The sequence below is a fragment of the Hylaeus volcanicus genome, chromosome 8 (genome assembly GCF_026283585.1).
Source record: "Hylaeus volcanicus isolate JK05 chromosome 8, UHH_iyHylVolc1.0_haploid, whole genome shotgun sequence".
NCBI lineage: Eukaryota > Metazoa > Arthropoda > Insecta > Hymenoptera > Colletidae > Hylaeus > Hylaeus volcanicus.
The window spans coordinates 11,155,066-11,174,212 of record NC_071983.1 but is presented as its reverse complement, the minus strand read 5'-3'; the positions used below and the strand labels follow the sequence as shown (position 1 = coordinate 11,174,212).

At 34.5% G+C, this 19,147-nt stretch overlaps 1 protein-coding gene across 4 annotated transcripts in view; it reads left to right on the top strand.

The window, feature by feature from the left end:
• Window positions 1–19,147, top strand: part of LOC128881096 (disabled homolog 2-interacting protein) — a 161,027-nt gene that overhangs the window by 27,244 nt on the left and 114,636 nt on the right. Inside the window, exons 3-4 of one of the 4 annotated variants that reach the window (XM_054131819.1) lie at window positions 6,147–6,467; window positions 15,958–16,017. In XM_054131819.1, coding sequence (XP_053987794.1) covers window positions 6,365–6,467; window positions 15,958–16,017 — 163 coding nt within the window. In that variant the 5' untranslated portion in view covers window positions 6,147–6,364. Of the gene's footprint in view, window positions 1–6,146; window positions 6,468–9,527; window positions 9,764–15,957; window positions 16,018–19,147 lie in introns of those variants that run through there. The other 3 variants (XM_054131820.1, XM_054131822.1, XM_054131821.1) reach the window with 3 other exon arrangements.

Below are 19,147 nucleotides of genomic sequence, written 5' to 3'. Positions count from 1 at the left end.
TAGGCACGTTCGCGAAGATGTTATTTCGCACAAAGATCCGCAGTCTAATCACGAGGAATATATCTAATAGTTTTCAAAATTGTTTGCAAGTTTAAAAGGCTCTTGTTTCCCAGGGAGTGATTAACGAACCAGGTTTCAGATGATCGAGGAAATAGTGAAAAGCTCGACGGGGAAATATAACAACGGTTTCTGTGGCTGATAAGATTTACGATGGGTTAATAACGCGTGACCGAACGGAATGTATCGTTGAAGAAATTGACGACTTCAGCAAGGTCCTCTGCGTTGGACATTGTATCGCGTGCTTTGCGAAGGAAATTTACGTAACTCGTTTCTGGACGTGCGAATCAGCACGCAATTACGACGAATGATTACTCGTGGGACTTTAACGCGCTTGTCGATATCGAACTAGGGCAGGAATATGGTGTTTTTGAGACAATTTCGGTCTGTATTGAAGTTAAAGTAGACTTTACAGTTTTCAAAATATTCCGATAGTCTGGAATATGTTTACAGTATTGTACATTTCTTTAATATGATATTTTTAATAATGGCGAACATTTAGTTAAATCTAAACTGTCTTGAATGTCTTGTTATTTACTGAATCTAAACTATTTTAAAATTCTTGAATGTTTTTAAACTCTAGAACATCTGAAAAGTGTTGACTACTTGATAAATCTGAGCTGTTCGTAGTCTCGATTATCTTTTAAAACCTGTATTATTTGAAAAGTTAGAAATAGGTATTCCAATGAACAAAAGGTATCTCAATGAATGTAGATCATTTAATCTTGATTAATTTAAAAGTATTAAATATTTAGTAAATGTGCATTATTTAAAATGTCTGAAATATTTTAGAGATCTTGAATACTTATTCTTCAATAGAATAAAAAGCTTGATGTCTTGCAAGTCTTTAAAGTATAATATTGGGAAAATTTCGGTTTTTTTTTTTCAAGTCTTAATTGCATTTACAATCTCTGATAGTATCCAAGTCTTGAATATTTTAAAAGTTGTAGAATACCATTAAATTCCAACACTCACTTTCTCAAGTTTATTTTCATCATTAGAAGCCATCAATTTCGCCAAATGGAGTAAAATTGATTCCGAATTAATTCAAAATTAATTCACACCATCATCGTCTCGTTCTTGTACAGCCATTATCATTAAATAATTCCCATCCACACGACCAGTTTCCCATCGACGTATCTGAAACGAGAAATGCTAAAAGCCATTACAGCATAAAACCAAAACAAACATTCCAACCGATCATTCTATTTTTGCCACGTATTAACGTGGGAAATGATTTCCATTCTTTTTATTTTGTTATTTCTTGTTCCGCTAGACACTCGAGGACCAGCGTCATCTCGGGCCTAATTAATATTTCATTCGGCGTAAATTATTCGGATCGTTAATTAGCCCGTGGAAATTAACGAGCGCCGATTCTCGCGAGCGGGACTCGTGTTTCTCGCGCCTTCCTGCTGCGCCGCGTGGTCGCTTCATGGAAACTGAAGTTTACGAGCAACAGGTGGTTTCATGCGAATATCATTTCCGTGGCGTTATATCAGAGTCCTTCGAGTTTCACGGCCGAATTTAATGGAACGAAAAACGGAAGCTCCGTGAACAACCAGCGCTGTTGATAAACATAAATCATTAAGTGAAAAGTGTTTCATGGAATCGACTAAATTTCTGTACAACAAAATATTCCAGATTAAATGCAAATTATTAGAATCTAATTGGTAGTTGCTTCTGTGTAACTCTTTTGGATTAGGGGGGTTAGAAATTAGACCACCTTTTGTTTAGCATCAATATTTTATTGAACGTTTTTCATTCGTTTGTGTGCGAGACTCGTCGAAAGATTTCACGTTAAAATTGTGTGCCTCGTAGGGTTAACATTATTATTACTAACATTTTAATGAAATGAAAATTTTATTTTGCTCCAAATGAAATATTATACTTTTTGAGTTGCATTGCATGCATTGCGACTGAGCTATTTTTAGTAAACGAATTTAAAGATCCTTTTAGATATGGTAATGGATTCGAATTGCATACTATTATCGAGCAATTATGAACATTTGTGATTAATAATTATTCTTCTGCTCAATTAGGAGAGAAATGTAACAATATTGCTCGATTACCTAGTATTTACTTGTTCTTCTAAATTGTGGTGGTAAATATAATTATTTCTCTTGTCGTATTATGGTATCGTATGATATACGACTGTTGAATAATGCAATAGCCAATAGGAGCGGTTATACGGTTCGAAAGTCTCATAAATATTACTGAACATTGTTATGAAATATTATGTAAGCAGGGTAATATTTACTTCTCATTGAAAGTGATGGTAAAATTGTAACTGTATGCAAATTGTATGAAGAATATACATATTATTTTTATTTAAATTATTTGATTATTTCGAAGAAGTGAACTTTTGTTTCAACATATCACCCATAAGATTGGATCATAATAAACCATAATTCGAATAAGCTCAATTTTGCTTAAGTTATTTGTTATACTCGCTAAGGAAAGCAACGTATAGTATAGTTTTTACAAATTTAGTTATTCTAATTGGCAGTTAAATTTTCTCGATTGAACATATTTTAAATTTAGGTCTTGCTTCAAACTTTGGACGAAAATAATGCTTTAAAGAAATTCATAAATTGTTTTCATTTAGAGCAGTATCTGAAAATATGTATCAGACAAACAGTAAAAAATATGTAACTTACTCTGAATTATTTACTCACTGGTTTCCTTTAATCTATTAATATATTGCCCTTCGATATTCATTTCTCCCGTATCAAATATAAGTTAACAGATTTGAAGGAAGAATCGTAGCTCCTCTAAAATTTGTAAAACAAATTAAACTCTTTCAAGAACTGAAACATAATATTTCTTCCGAGCGACTAATCTAAGTGCTAACTAATTAAAACAAGATATTTTATTTCTCTGAGTATATGTTGTTTGTTTATTGTTTATTTATGGAAATATTATGTTAGTAAATTTTTCATACAATTTTCATTAGTACCAATTTTGGCTGAAAGTATAGTTTCCAATTATAGTTTCTTATAATACCGTAGCAGTGCGTGTTGGAAACGTTATTTTTGCATCGTTCAATCGAGCAACCGGTTGCATGACTGGAGAGGAAGATACCGCGATGCCTCGAGAGTTGAAATCGAAACTTATCTTTCTCCCTTTCAGTCTTTAATTACGAGCTAGTCTGGCGGCCTATTTAAAAAGTGCACCACGCCCACGCACACCTACGAGCTGCGGCGCGTGCATAAACGAACCTACAAGCCGGCGAGCAACGCGAGCATAAATTATATGTTTAACCAATAGTGAGCCCGCGCACACATACAAAATGGTTGCGAGAGTACGATGGGGCGTAGATGCATGTAGTTTCTCGTTTCCACGGGCAAATTGTACGGACGCTACAACGCTGAAAAATTATTTTTCTTTCTCGTTTAAGAGAATTATTACGTTTAATAGCATTGTAAACGAAGCAGCTTAGTTTGGCTGTGAGTGACGCGGATAAATGCAAGTTGTCTGAACTGTGGAGAAGTATTATATTTCTTCCGAGGCATTTTATACCTTTGCTTTCCATATTTTACGGGGCAATAATTGAATTTGATTGCGATTCTACGTGAAAATAGTATCTTATGAATGTAGTACAACTTTTAAAAATGATTCAGATTTATGATTGTTGTATTTATTTATATTTTGTTTTCTGATATTGCTGTTTCTAGCAAGACGACGCTGTTTGACCATAATTTATATATAATTTTTTACAGTATCAGGAATTAGCCGAAGTAGTCACTTCCTTTTTTCATAAATTCTGTTCAAACCTCTATTTTCTCTGCAATAAATAGTTATAGGTGCCTTTACAGTCAGGCACTGATGAGAAATTTTTTGGAAATTCTTCTTGTGGAACAAATACACATTAATACATATTAATTAATCGATATGACTCTTTCCTCTACATCTTCGAAGATACAGTGCATATGTATAGTATGTATGGCTTGGATATTAGAACTACCAGTGAGTGCATATATATTATATACATACATGTATATAATTTCATGTATATATATTATATACATACATACATGTATATAATTACATGCATATATATTATATATATACATACATGTATATAATTACATGCATATATATTATATACATACATACATGTATATGTGTAACTGTACTATTTCAACTGGGGGGAAGAGAAACAAACGAATTTATCAGTAAAATTGTTTCTTAAAGTACACGCGTCAAATTGACTGTCCTGGTTATTTTAATACATTATCATACTATACCACATTAAATTCGTAACCTTAAAGGAGGTACCCAACGCGTTCAATTCCCCAAAGGATTTAAAGAAGATATCCAAGCAGATAATGGCAGTTACCACATTACGGTTCGTTATCTTCAGACAACATTTCCTCACTTGTCGTCCGGTTGTCGTGGAAGGCTATCGAAGCATTTCTCTATTCCGCGTTGCCGTGCACGCAGCCATAAACGTCCAAACCGTTCTTTCGACGCACACTTCATTGTGCAACGTGGTTTTCTACCAGATGGCCCCGCAAATTGTGGGCCGCGAGGCTCCGGTGATTTATTTCTCGTAGGTCGCCGGTTCCTTGAGCTCTTTTCCTATAGTGTCCACGATTCCCATATACGTGGCCATAAAGGAAAACTTTCATCCGGGGGTTACACTTTCGATTCGCCATACACGGCGCCCGTGTAAACCCCGGACAGGTGCGGGAATAACTGGCGAAAAAGAAATTGTAAAGACCCCGCGTTATGCAGCGTTGATTAATGCTCGATGAATTGCTGGGAAGAGCTACGCGAAACGAATAACAGAACTAGAAAGAGGGAGAGAGATATTTGCTATGAAAGAGTTACGCAACGATCAGTGATTGATTGTTTATTAATGGCACGGTCTAATTCGACCAGACACTGGGATTGCGTAATAACGCACTGTTTGTTTTATTCGATTGACATCCAGGTGTTGAATTAATAAACTTTATTTAGTGTCTTCATCGTTAAAGTTTAGGTTTTGGAATGGAAAAATTCTTGAATATTATGGTGGGGAATATTGATAGGAATTTGTGTAACTGTAACTTGTATTGAATTAAAAGATGTATTTAATTTTCGTTATTAAACTTTGAGTTTTAGAAAGGAACGATTGAAATATTATGGCGGAAAATAATAAAAGCGATTAGATTGAGTGCTACTTATATGGTTTTCAAGCAAACATGGTGTTGTCGTTTATTTTAAATTAATTGAACGAGGATTAGTGTTAAGAAACGAAATAGTTGGATAACTTTTAGTGAAATGTTACTATAAAACCAAGAAAGTTACATTTATTATATGTTCCATGTCAATGAACTAGTTAGGTAAATGTGAACCAGAAATTCTTTCGTGATAATTGAGAAGAAGTGTTGTTGGTATTCGATTTGTCTTTTAACTTGTCTGCTTGTTCGTTTAGTGAATTGTACACATTGTAAACACTGGACACCCGAACAAATTAATCCTTAATCCGAACCGTTATATTATGATATCTCTAAATTATTGCATCAATCTGACGACTTTGAAAAAAATGATTTTTCGTGCTAATATTGTTATTTGACACTGAAAATCCGCGCCGGCGGGAAGTAAATTGAAAAGAATCATTTATTTAGACGTCTAAAGTAAAAAGCAAGGTTTAAATGAAATAACTTACTATATGTTTATCAGCTATTTTTCATAAGAAAATAAAATAACATACTCATAAGATACTCGTCATTAATTCGGTAATAAAATAATTATTCATCTAAAATCATAAAGTAGCTACGAAACGTACCGCGCAATCACGTCATCTAAATACCACAAATTTCTAAATAAAGACTCCACGCCGAATTATTTACTAAAATCCGCTAAAGCCAACCATTCGTTGACCACGGGAACTCGCTAGAAAAAAGAATCAACATTCCCCCAGAGTTCACGACAGCCAATAAAGAATGTCAACATGAAAAATTCCAAATAATTATAATAATTCACCGCGAAGCTCAAAAGATTCTACTTCGCAATGGGTTCAGCTTCCGTGTCGCCATATTGGAGAACGTTCCTCGGACGCTCGTGGACCAAGAGTCGCTCGACGGCTTTGATTTTCTTTGCAGGTGTGAACTAGAGCGAAAACGGAGCTGCGCCTAACGATCGCGCGTAGTTACCCGTTAATTAGTTGTTAATTAGCCCGGTGCTCGTCAAGGTCGCGAAAAATGCCGCGGCACACGCTCCACCTAGGTCCTACCTGACGGATAGAGAGAGAGAGAGAAAGAGAAAAAGAGAAAGAGAGAGAGAGAGAGAGAGCTCGAACCGAGGAAATCGACTTTGGAAGATGCACAACGTATCGACGGAGGGCGCGTCGCCCGGTGGTCGACGACTATCACGCAGTTTCCACTCCTGTCTTCGTGGATCCGATCACGACGAGCTCGAATCAGGTAGAACGATTTAAGGCTATCGAATTTTAACCAACTTGCCCTACCATTTACAGTGGGTGTAGAAAATATTCGTACACCGATCAATTTCCAAAAATACTATGTAAAATTGTAATTTATTAACTTATTTTTGATAAACAATGACATTCTACATATTCTCGGAAATCTCTAGACTAGATTGATTAAAAAAAAAAAATAGCTATTTATATAAGTTGCGAAATTAACAAGAAGAAAACAATTAATCGATAGAAATATCGAAGCAATAAGTATTCGCACAACTGTTTAATTTTTTAAATTTCGTTAAAAAAAAAAGAAGAAATTTACGTTAATTTATAAGTATATAATACTTCCTTCGTGGGATTTCCTTTTGATTTTATAATTATTGTAACTCTTCTAAGCATTAAATTAACTATCATAAATGTCGATGTTATTCGGGCTAGGATCTTCTTTCATTCCTTTATTACAGTATTTTTTAAGTTTTTTTTACTGGAAATTTAATGTTTTCTAGTTCCCACGAAGCAATAAACTGATGTGCTTATGTTACAAATTCCACTGTAAATTGTTCGTCATAAGAATCGTACAAATACTTATTGCTTCTATACTTTTACCCACTTTTGCGCATTTTTTTTGTTAATTTCACAAATTATATTAACTAGTAAATGTTGTTTGGACTGTATCTATCTTAGAGACTTCCGAGAATATTTAAAATATCATTGATTATAAAAAATCGAAGAGATCGAAAAGATCGGTGTACGAATACATACTACACCCACTGTATATGTTAGGACCACTTGTGTCCATAAATAGGTATAAAATCGCTGGAACACTTCTATATCCTATTTGATTCGTGTTTTTAATATTTGTCACAAATTTCCGACTATCTTCGATTTAACCCAAATTACAAAGGTTAACTTGTTAACCAGCTTACGTTCTTAATTAGATTAGAAGTAGAATTCTGTAAACATTTCAATCCATTCGTTAATCAGCCTAGATTTTTAAACCGATTAAGAGTGAATTTGTATAAATGACTAAATCCAAATTTAGGAGATCATCTTTTGACTAGTGTAAACTTTTTATTTAAGAACATTTTGCAAATTAAAAATAGCATTTTGCAATTAAATTAATCAAAGTAACAAACGTTTTCTTTTAATCAGATCAAATTTCTGGTTCATTTCTGAAAATAATTGAACAGCTGTTGAAGTTGAAAAGATTAACTTTTGAATATTTTATACTTCTAAGTATATTAAAAATAAAATTCTTTAAACAGCATAATTTCAATCGAAACTTTAAGTTGTAACTCTATTAAGGAAATAATTCTGTAAATAATCGAACCCAAGTTGCATGTAATCATGTTCTACCTAGCTTAAACTTTTCTGTTCACATATTTATATTAGGATTAATGTTACAAAAATGAATCAGTAGATATAAACTTTCAGTCCCATTTTGGGCCCGAAATGGCTTTTACGAGGGATATATATGTTTAGTAAGTAAAATTCGTTCATTAAAGAAATGTGTTATTTTTTTCATTTTTTAATTTTTCAAGGATTACCGAAGGGGTTTAGAAGAGAATTCCATAGAAAATGGTCGAACACTTCCTTGCAGTCTCTGGTTGTTAATATTACTTCATATAAAGACATTTTAACTTACTGTTAGACAAATAAATCAACGGTGCTTGACCATCACCCTCAAAGTAAATTATTTTCCATCATAATTGGCTTAACCCAGGCCACAAATGACCTTCCCAATAGGTCATTGTATTCGTCTTGAAAGACTCTATCATAATGTAAGTCAAAAAACATACCGTTCCATTTAAAAAAACGGAGATGATCTTCATATCTCCTTGACGCCTCCACCTATCAAAAAACTAGTAACATAGGACGATTAGCCCCTCAAAACCAAATAATTTTGGTCTGACGCATTTTTTCCTATCGCCAATAGCAGCCTAGTAATTCAGGTGACCGGTCTCAGGTGCCTCACCCTGTATAATTTCATTTGAAGAATTCCTAACTTGCTCAAGTTCCTGGCTACATTAAAACCAAACTTCAATAAATAATATAACTAAATTCAACTAGCTTAGACGTAAAACTGGATTAAAAGTGGACTCCTGTAAATAATTGTCCCCCAAGTTGGCAAGATCAACTTCTAACGTTTCTCGTGTCCTGTTCTGTTCAGTTGCTTTCGCACCTACGCGAGGCGTATTTACAAGATCTCTCGCGCGGGCTGGAACCGTAACCGAGGGAGGCCGCGTTAATATTTACTTTCATACACAGCCTCCGCTCGCGGCAGTTCATTCCTGACTGTATCGTGTTCGCTGTCTAACTGGGAGCAGAACTCCTCGTGAATCGATCCCGCGTCTCTGTTCTGTGGTGCCTCTATTTATCTTTTTGCTGGGTGACAACTACTGCCGAGGAGAGAAGTTCCTTCTTCCACCCGTAGCCGCTTAGACCCTCGACGGGAATAGATCTAAGCCTTCGCGCGACTCTAGATCCTTAATCAATCCGTAGTTTAATCCGAACGTTTTAACTCGTATATGTTTAAGTCGATCAAAGTAATTAGAAATTAAAGTGTAATTAAATCAACACCCTTGCACAGAATTTAGATTGGAATGTAGGCGACGAAACCTCGGAGTGTTTTATAATCTTCTATTTTATGGAAACCTCGATTAAATAAACTAATCACCAAAGTGTTGGAAGAATTAACTTTCAAGGCACAGACTTGCGCAACGCAAGTTGTTTCTCGTGAAAAATTTATCGAATCTTTAGAGATACTACGCGAACTCACGATCCATCGCGGTCTTCTGTTTGAGTAATAGATTATATTTGAACTGGAATTGTTTTAAAAACCGATCGAACCGAATTACCGTAGCAACCAGTCTTGACACTAATTGGTAAGGAAACTTTCCACTGGCTAGGATTTAGAAATTAATCGAGTTTCATGCAACTGGAAAATTTACGAGGGACGGAGCTTCTCGGAGAGAAATAAAAAGTTATTCGCAGTTGCTCAAGAGTGTTAATAAAACATGGTTGCGTATACCGTCGTAATTGAAGGACAATAGCAGGTAGTGACTTCACCGTTTCCATGATTAAACGAGCAATACGTAATAAAGAGCGACGTGAAGCGAGGAAACGATGCCATGACATCTGAAATAGCGATTTTGAGGCTTCTTCAATCCGGGAGATTTATTCGTGGATGATCTAATAATTGCTCAAGGGCGAGCCGCCTGCACGGTTACCAATTAGAGTGCATCAGCAACATGAGAATCCGATACGTGCCGCAGGATATCGGAAATTGTTACAAGCGTACGTACGTTACTCTGTTCTTTTTCTTTCCACATTTAATTCATAGGTTTTGTTTTGGTGCTGTAACGAATTCATTAAAAAAGTTATCTCTGTGATTATTATTTGCAAACTATGGAAATAGTATCGTGCACTTCGTCTTGATAATGTGAGATGGCAAATTTATCGTTAACCTATTTTAATTAATTTTTTAATTATCGGTATTGGCTAGTTGGAAGCACTAAAATAAGCGATGATTGATATTTTCTGAGGAGAAAACTAGGAGATATTTTAATTTTAAACTTCAAACATGTTTCTGTTCATGTTTCGCCAAGAATTCTGTCATGTATTAATAATTAATTTTGTTGAGATAAACGCATAGTTATTCGCGATGCGTACATGAAACTTTATGTTTAAAAAATTCTTATTCTACTTAACGTTTCTAAGGTTTCAAGGTTCAAGAAAATATAAAAAGTATAACATTTTTTTTATCTCTTAATTAGACAACCTGCTTAATCCGCTTTGAATAAGTTTAACTACAACACCGAACATTTCCAGTAATTCAACTGTTATTAAATGCAGAGAATTTAAGCGCACAATGAATATTTGGAGTTCGTCAGAATTTGATTTTAATATTAAACAGCGAGAGTTGCTTCGGACAATATCCTTCCATTAACAAATGGAAAATGTTATAGTGTCCGTTCATAAAATACTGTTTACGAGCGCGCGGGTTGTGAACACCTTAAATCACATTTCTATGTAAATGAATAGGAAAGTTGCAAAACGAGGATTTAAAATGTGCAGCTTTAACTACGCAATTACTTACAAAGATAAACATGCGAGTCGAGTAATTACTACAGTATAAAAGTAATTGCTGAACACGATAGAAAAGTGTTCCAAACGAGAGAAACTAATATTAGTTATAAAATGTAATTCTTTTCATATATTCTACACCTACACGAAGCACTGAGAGGGGGTAGACTACCATTTTCTACATATTTTCGCGATAAAAATATAATATTCCGTAGATGCAATTATTATCAGTTCAGTGAAGAGACTGTTCTCTATTGAGTAAAAAAAGATTTTCCTTTGTTTGATAATCATGTTCCATCGTCGATAGTTGAAGACATTGAGCTTGGCAAAGGAGGTTCTAAATTTAGATTTTACTACATATTTTGTTTGAAAAAAAATAGAGAGAACGAAGAAGAAGAATTTATTTTTGAATTCATGTTCAACATGCAACGTCGAGGACCATCAAGGGATATTAATAATCGCACTAGATATAGTAGTTGGCTAGATGAACTTTTATTATGAAGTATGCCTATTAATTTAGTAAATAAATAATGGCTGATTAACAGTCTTAAGCAAGCTATAATTTAATTTAACGTTATAGCTCATATATTTTTTAGTTATCCAGATAGTCCAGATTGCATCGATACATACAATGCATCTATCAACAAAATCAACAAAAAATTCCACCTGAATTTTAATTTATTAATTTATCTTCGCAGTTCGATATTAATTTCTTGTTAATTTAAAAAAAGAAACAGAACATTAGTCTAAGGTCAATATATGTTTTAATTTTTAAAGTATAATTTACAAACTTAGCGTACATATAAATATGCAAAATATTTAGTTGGTTTATTGTCTAACGTTTCCAAAACTAAAAAGAAAGAAAATAATATCGAATGGAACGATATTTTCATATTTATATCCCAAATATAAAATGTTTGATATTTTGAAAGTTTTAGCATTCTCGTCATTAAAAACCAAAAAAAAACAGTGATATTTATCTCCACATTTTTACATATGTAATAAATAACATACTTATAGCATTTGTCAAATTTATTTTTAAGAAAGCTTGGTTAAATGATTAACCTGTTCTCTGTAGAAACATTTTAGACATTACAAATGCTGCACGGGACACCTGCAACTGTATGCATCGTGTCCTGCATGCATTTATGCAATCCTAGTCTACACGCAACACGAATACAAAATAAAACTTCCTAGAGTATCAAAATTTATTACTTTAACACAGTACACTGTAGAATCGATCGAATAATATTTTATGATACTATTACACGGCAAATGCTAACCGGAAATGTCGCATAAGATTCGTGTGAAAGTGATTCAAGCGAAATAAATTTTTCTAAAAGAAATCATAGTATTATTTCACTAATCATAGTATTATTTCACTAATCATAGTATAACTTTTTTCTCGTCGTTGCTAAATGATAATTAGATACATTTTTCATAATATTCGATCCATTTAATATCCGACAACAGAATATCATTTTTATAAATTCTATATAAATCGTTAATTAACAGTGACCGACACGGCGTGAACGGAAAGTCTATTGCCGATCACCGGGCGTGGCACTTCACATGTTAAACGAAGAACCTACAGAAATATTCCTTCCATCGCGGACAAGTCGACCCATATCTTCGCTCGCGAATTAACCGCAATTTTTGCAAAAAGGAAATATGAAAAAAGAAATCCCTCAACATTACCAGTTTCCACATTTCCATAAATACCTTCGCCGTATCTCTGACCGCCACTCGAAACCTTGTACAGCGTGTTCAGGCATAAAAGAAGAAAAGCGAAACGAAATCGAGAGAAAACGACAAGAATGCCAGATTTGAAGTACGCCTGAAGCCGCTGTAAAGGCGTTCCTCTCGTCCCTGGACAAAGCCAGCGTCGCGCATTGTGGCGCCGAATAATAGGATCACTGCACAGGCCAATTTTATTGATCCATTGCCTGTCCAGTTCTCGTTCTCTCTTTTCAAGCACATTTTTTATCTCCTAATTATACGGTCGTTTTAATAGCCGCCAACCGGCAATTAAGTTGTACCCGTGGATACTCGCTCTCTTTCCCTCCGGTTCATCTTTTTCTTCGTGTTTCGTCTCTGTTTCGCGCGGCAGCCGGCTTCGCGTTCCTCTTCTTGTCCAACGCAAGAAACGGGAAAAGGATCCCAGGGAAGGACGCAGCGAGATAAACTCGTCAATCGTAGAAATTCATTTCCATTCTCGAGGGGAATTAAGGCACGGCAAACGTTGACATCGAATTACTTCTCAACGTTGACGTTTTTTTTTTGTCCATCGGTCTCTGTGTTTTACGCGGTAATAAAGCTAATTGAATCGATCCTGCATCCTCCCTCTGGTGACTGCCAGTTAGGGTCGTCCCTCATCGCCGCTTTCGTGCGGAAATTCAGGGATCGGTAGTCGCGTTAAGTGCTTGAAAGCAAACGTGTTTACTTTTGCTAGGATAACTTTCTTGATCGTTATTCTCTCAGGGAATGCGCATAAATCCTTTGGGAAGTATCGAGCCTTCCTATGTATCTTCTTCGATAGTAGGAAATATAGCATTAGACGCCACTGTGATCGAAAATCGAAGCTGCGAGTGATCGTAGTAGGAGGGATGGATATTCTTTCTTTAGGATATTCTTTGTTTTTACCAAATTTTTGACGATCTTCATGATTTCTTCACAGTCGAAGTAATTGAAACAGACTTTCGAAATTTGGCACACTTATTTCCACGTATATGTAGAATATTCTGTTAAATTTACAGCTGTCTTGCGCAATTTGTTTACAAGTTACGCACGATATTCCAAGTCATACCAGGTGGAATAGGGTTGCAGAATGTTAACACGATCGCGTTCCTCATGGCAGTCCGAACCAATGAAAAATAATTTTCTTGCATTCGTTACGAATATGGTTAACGCTTGAACTACGGACGAAAGTATTCAAAGAAAATCGACGAAATTAGAGCACTTTAAAGTTTAAACTTATGTCTATGATTTGTTTACACAAGTTATACTTGTAGTGAAAAAATAAGTAGTCATTTTCAAAATATCAAGAAATGTCTTAATTCGGGCAATAGTTAGAAGTGTTTTTGATACATGTGCTCCATTTTAACTCGATTTGAAAGCGACTTTCACGCGTGCAATTTCTTTCAGCGTAAGAAAAGAAGTATGATTGGACGTCTAATCAATCGTGATTAATAACCTTCAGTTTCTAAAGGCTAAAAGTAGTTGACGAAGTATGACCTAAAAGCTTATCAAAATCGATGTGGTTAGATAATGGAAAGTAAGAAAAAGAATGGTTTGCAAAGAAAAAGCGATCCGTTACAAAAATATTTTAAACAAAAGTTATATATCTCGGTGTTACATGAAATTGTTATCAAATATATTTTTTCGAGATATTTTTGTGGAACGTTCACAGCTTTCGATATACACACCCACAGATTGATACACAAATGTTCAAAAATGACTTTGCTGATGCGACTTTGTTATTTTCAGATGTTTTCAAATACAAAAATTGCGACACATGCTCCGAGGAACATTCTTCCAAATGACTTGAAACTTATTACCAGAAAGATGTCCGTTTTTCCAAAAAAATTCACAAACGTAGATCTTTCCTTGACTGCCTTAGGTAGGCTTCCGTCGCGACCGACAGATTTTTTACGTTTCTAACAATAAGTAGTTAGAAAGAAATTCTGAAGCTGGTTGTCGCAAACTTATATATCGTTAGGGCAAATATCCAATTTAGAAAATATGTTTCGAAATATCAATGTTGTAAGTATGTATTGTTTAAAATAAAAAGATTTTCATAATTTGTATAGTTGCTTTTAAGACAGATAATAGACAACCAGGAAATAGAATTTGAAGTGACGTGAATTCACGTCAACAGTCGCGAGTATCTTAATAAATTTAATTGAATCCTCTATAAATGTTCGTTAACTTGTAAGTTTTAGTTAACAAACACACCCACTAATCGTGCAAAGTATTAAACTCCTTATTTCCTCGCGGCTTAATCAGGCCACAATTAATCGTCGCGACTCCCCGTCGAGTACAGTTAGACAAAAGTGTCGACGCGACGTCGAACGTCCTCGAGGTTCGCCGCTGGGGTAACCGTGCCCGGTGCAGTCGCAAAACGTCGCAAGGAATTGGAGCGTGGATCTCAGATATGGCCGGGACACGTCCATTAATGCCGCGCGCCACACCGTGAAAAAGCTGTCGTCGTGAAAAAGCCGGGCGACGAAACGGGCCACTGTAATTGAAGTTCAGTTACCGAACTGTCCTCAACTCTTTCGCATATCCAGTCGCCCCGAGCTTTCGCGACATCTGATTCCTCGGTGATTTCTGTTTAACGGTCCGATGCCCGTGTAGGACGTCTAGCTCGCTCCAAAAGCCCTTCTTTTCAATTTTTACCTTACCAGTCTCTGATATTCGGTTCTCAATTTTCTTTTTATTAATGGACTTTTTTTTTGGAGCAGATTCTTTAGACTGCAGATGCTATACATTTATGATGCAAGCTAATATAATAGATACATGCTATATATAACCGAAAGTTATGTGCGCTTATGCAAAACGATTTTTATATTATTCGTAGAATATATTCAACATATGTTGTATATATCTTTTACATGTATCCCTACGAAACTTAATTATCTTCACGGCCCTAAAACATTTCCTTTTGGATTTGATCTATTTGGTTTCTAAAAGTCATCTTGTAGGCGAAAACTATGTATGCTTAAAATCATACTACGTCGCAGGACTTAATAATAGTATTTCTCAACTTAATTTCTGTTTGATCCTGGTTGAATGTTACGTTTATTAAAATTAATAAATTTGATTTTCTGAGGGCGAAGTTATAATTCTCTAACATACATTGTATATATTGTTTATACGTTTTCCATATTACTGTACGCCATAAATGCGTTCGCCGTGGTATTTTTCGCTACAAGGCGCACAGTATTTGTTTTATAAAACCCTTTTGTACTTGCATTACTTTTCAAGACAGCGCTGGGGGATGAAACTTTCCGGGATGAAGTTTTCTCCGTTAAACTTGAACTTACCGATGCTAAAAATTGCATGGTCCTTATTTGTAGCCACTCTATAAACCAGAAAAGTTTTATCGAAATCAGGAGGAGGAGGAGAGATTATTCGAATATGCCTTATTAGAATGGTAACGAGTGAAGTTAAGGGTGGAAGGTACATAATTGGCAATAATAGTTGTATCAATGGTATTCGTATTGCCTAATTATAAGAAACCGAATTTGTTATCTTCGACTGAAGTCTATGCCTATTGAGAATTTCTAGAAATTTCTAAATATTGTAAGAAACACGTTACTTTATTTAATTTAAATATTCACAGCTAAGATTTTATTCCTTTTTGTTGAACATATGTTTAACAGAATATGTTTTCTTTATTTCAGGTGAGTCGAAAAGCAAATCTTTACCTAAAGGTAGTCGATATGATTCTCGGAGGTGCCGAGGTGAGTCGAAAGTTTTTAAAGTTTGATTAATACAATAGATTCATCTTAGTTTATTTTTAATATTGAAAACAAAATGAAAGTACAAATTCAAATATGGTTTAGTTCATTCAGTGGATCTTGAATAATCTGAATTTTGAAAAAATTTGATTAATAATTTGACGAATAAATAGATTCATCCTAGTTTATTGTTAGTATCGAAACCAAAATGATATTTCAAATTCAATAATTTCATGACGTATAATATACATAGATATTTGTAGACTTGCTGTATATTCATGTATAGTTATTAACCTATGAAATGCTTCTTCCTAATTTATTTTGCATCGTACGTTAACAATTTATCCAAACTTGATTATAAAACAAATATTAATTGATGATACTTGACCAAAAATCGTGTCCAAATTCTAAATTCAAAAAGGTAAATTCAAACATTCCTTTGTTATATTTGCCGATCGGCTTTTAATATCAACAAGCAATATTTCCCATTAAATCGAGTCGAATTTTTGGTAAATCCAAAACAAAACCATACCAGGAAGTCTGCACGGAGTTCGAAAGTGCATTGACCGAGAACTGTGGTTTGCATGCATGCCTTTAACACTGTTAGGCGGCAGCTATTATTATCGATCATTCAACGTTGTTCGCGCGGTGTCTCAATTTCTGCGCAGGGAAGATAGAATTGAAATTGCAAATATTATTTCACGTTTGAAAATTCCGTTAAAACATCGATTTCGTGTATTTTATACGAATTTTATTTATTCAAACAAAAAAGAGAAATAGCATTTTATTGTTTTTTTTTTTTTTTATGGAATAAAATGCGATGCCCAACTAAAGAGGACCCACAATAGGTGAAAAGTAAAAATCTCATTCAATATCAATACCAAAACACCAAGTTTGATCAAATTCCCTCAAAAACTTGAACACGCTGTATTATTTATTTATTTATTTACTTTTTCTTGAATTTATCGCCATCATTGCAAGCACCGCACGTTGATTACTGATCCGTACATGTAATAATAAAAATTTAGTCACAATTTTCTGGTACTTTGTTAAACGGTTAATTTAAAAGGGACACATATTTACGTGGACACCTCATGCCAGTAGCGATGATCGCGAAATAAGAACCTGATTTACTGTTCGAACGACGTCCGCGTGTCCTGTGCCTGGCATTATTAATAGGCATTGTTATGTGCGCGTCGTATCGACAAAAAGGAATTAACCGCAAGGTTACCAACAGTGGAATGCCGTAGGCGCGAATATAATAACAGGATCGTCTAATTACGCGGACAATTAAGCTAATTGCGAAGGAGAGGCTGACATAGAAACGCCTCGTCTCGAACTTCCCTCGTTTCTTTCAATTCTTTTCCCTTGTTTCTTTTTTTTTTTTTCGAGGAATTCGACGCTCTCAGGCGTCCTCTGTCGAACAGAAAATTCCATTCTCCAAGGCTCCAGCTCTGAGCGTTGCGTTTATGCTTTCCAGTCTGATGAATACAATGAAGGGAAAATATGGCTGTTGAGTCGAATTTGTCCTTGCTCTTCGCTTGGATTATTTTCATTTTTTGGGGGATTTTAAGGGGCCTTGAATCTAAGAACGCGGAAAATTCTGTATGTATGGGTGCGTGTCTGTTGTATTTCCTGAGCTAGTAATAAAGTGTCGTGGAAATATCGCTGTCGGTTAAAATTTGTTCTTCGTCTCCGCTTGAGTTATTTTTCTGGATTTCAATCGATATTTCTGATTATTTATTTACAAACATTGAGATTTCGATTTCTGATACTTTATGTTTATAAAAATAAAATATAGCCCAGTCCTTCCCAGGGTGCAATCTATCTCCTTGCCTAATTTTGTCGAAATCTGTTCAGCGGCTTTGGCGTGAAAAGGTAACAAACAGACAGTTACTTTCGCATTTATATTATTAGTATGGATTCATGGTGTTCACTTTTTTAACAAATTCTGTATATATAGATGTGTGTATGTATCTTAGTTTTCTTCTGTTTCTAAAGTACAATATAATTAGTATAATAATTATTATTTTAAATAATACTTGCAATTTCACTTATAGTAACGGTCTACGACCTCTGGTTTATCGTAGGTCTTATTCATATAAATCATATAAATATTTTTATTTTATGCACAACACAGACATTAAATATATTTCAGTTAATAATGTTTATACCGAGTAACTAGTTCTTAAATTCTGTGTTTCTACGGAAGCATCAAGTTCAATTTTATTTTGCATAACGAAATCGCTGACACGAAAACAAAATTTACGAAAGCGTGGGCGGTAGGCGACAACACGTTTTTACTTTCGTTCTGGACCCTTTCGCGCCCCAGGAAACTTTAATTATTCACAGTGAAATTAGATTTTTTTCTGGGTGGCGTATCCAGTGGAGTTTTGGTATGCAAGGCTCGAGGGTGTTTTTCCTTCGCGTTTAAGCCGCATTTTCCCCCATTCACGAAATTACGAATGTTTTTTTGTCATCATTGCGTTAACAGCGACGAAGTGGAAAACCCTTTATCGAGTTGGAAGGACGGGAAGATTAAAATTAAAATTTTCGCAAGTGTTGTTAAATGGATATTAACCTTACAAAAAATGGTTATTATGGTTTATCATTGGTTAAAGAGCGTGAACGTACAGTCAATGAACGAAGTATCTGCGCATCTCATAAGAATTTATTTAAAGTTGCATAATAAGAAATAATATTTTCCCACTGTTTCTCTTAAAAACGTGAGATTTATTAACGAAGCAAATGAAAATAATGTATATCCATTACATGTAAAGGAATAATTTACTAAAATTAGATTAAAAATGATATTGTACATGTATAATTTATCAAGGAAATACCACATAAATAGTATAAAAATGCTATTTGAGAAAAGTTGCATCTTCGTTATACTTTATCATACCTCATTAATTAAGCACTACGAGTATTTTCTTGATTAATAATTATACCTTTTTATTCACAAAAAATTTCTGGAATAATTAATTACTTTAATGTACTCGTACACATGTAATTTCTAAAAAAAAGTATAGTGTATAATAATCTGTAAAATAAATTCAGAAACCAGTCCATGAATTTTCATAGTAGTTCATTTACTTGTAATTAAATATAATCATCGAGTTCACTCACGAAT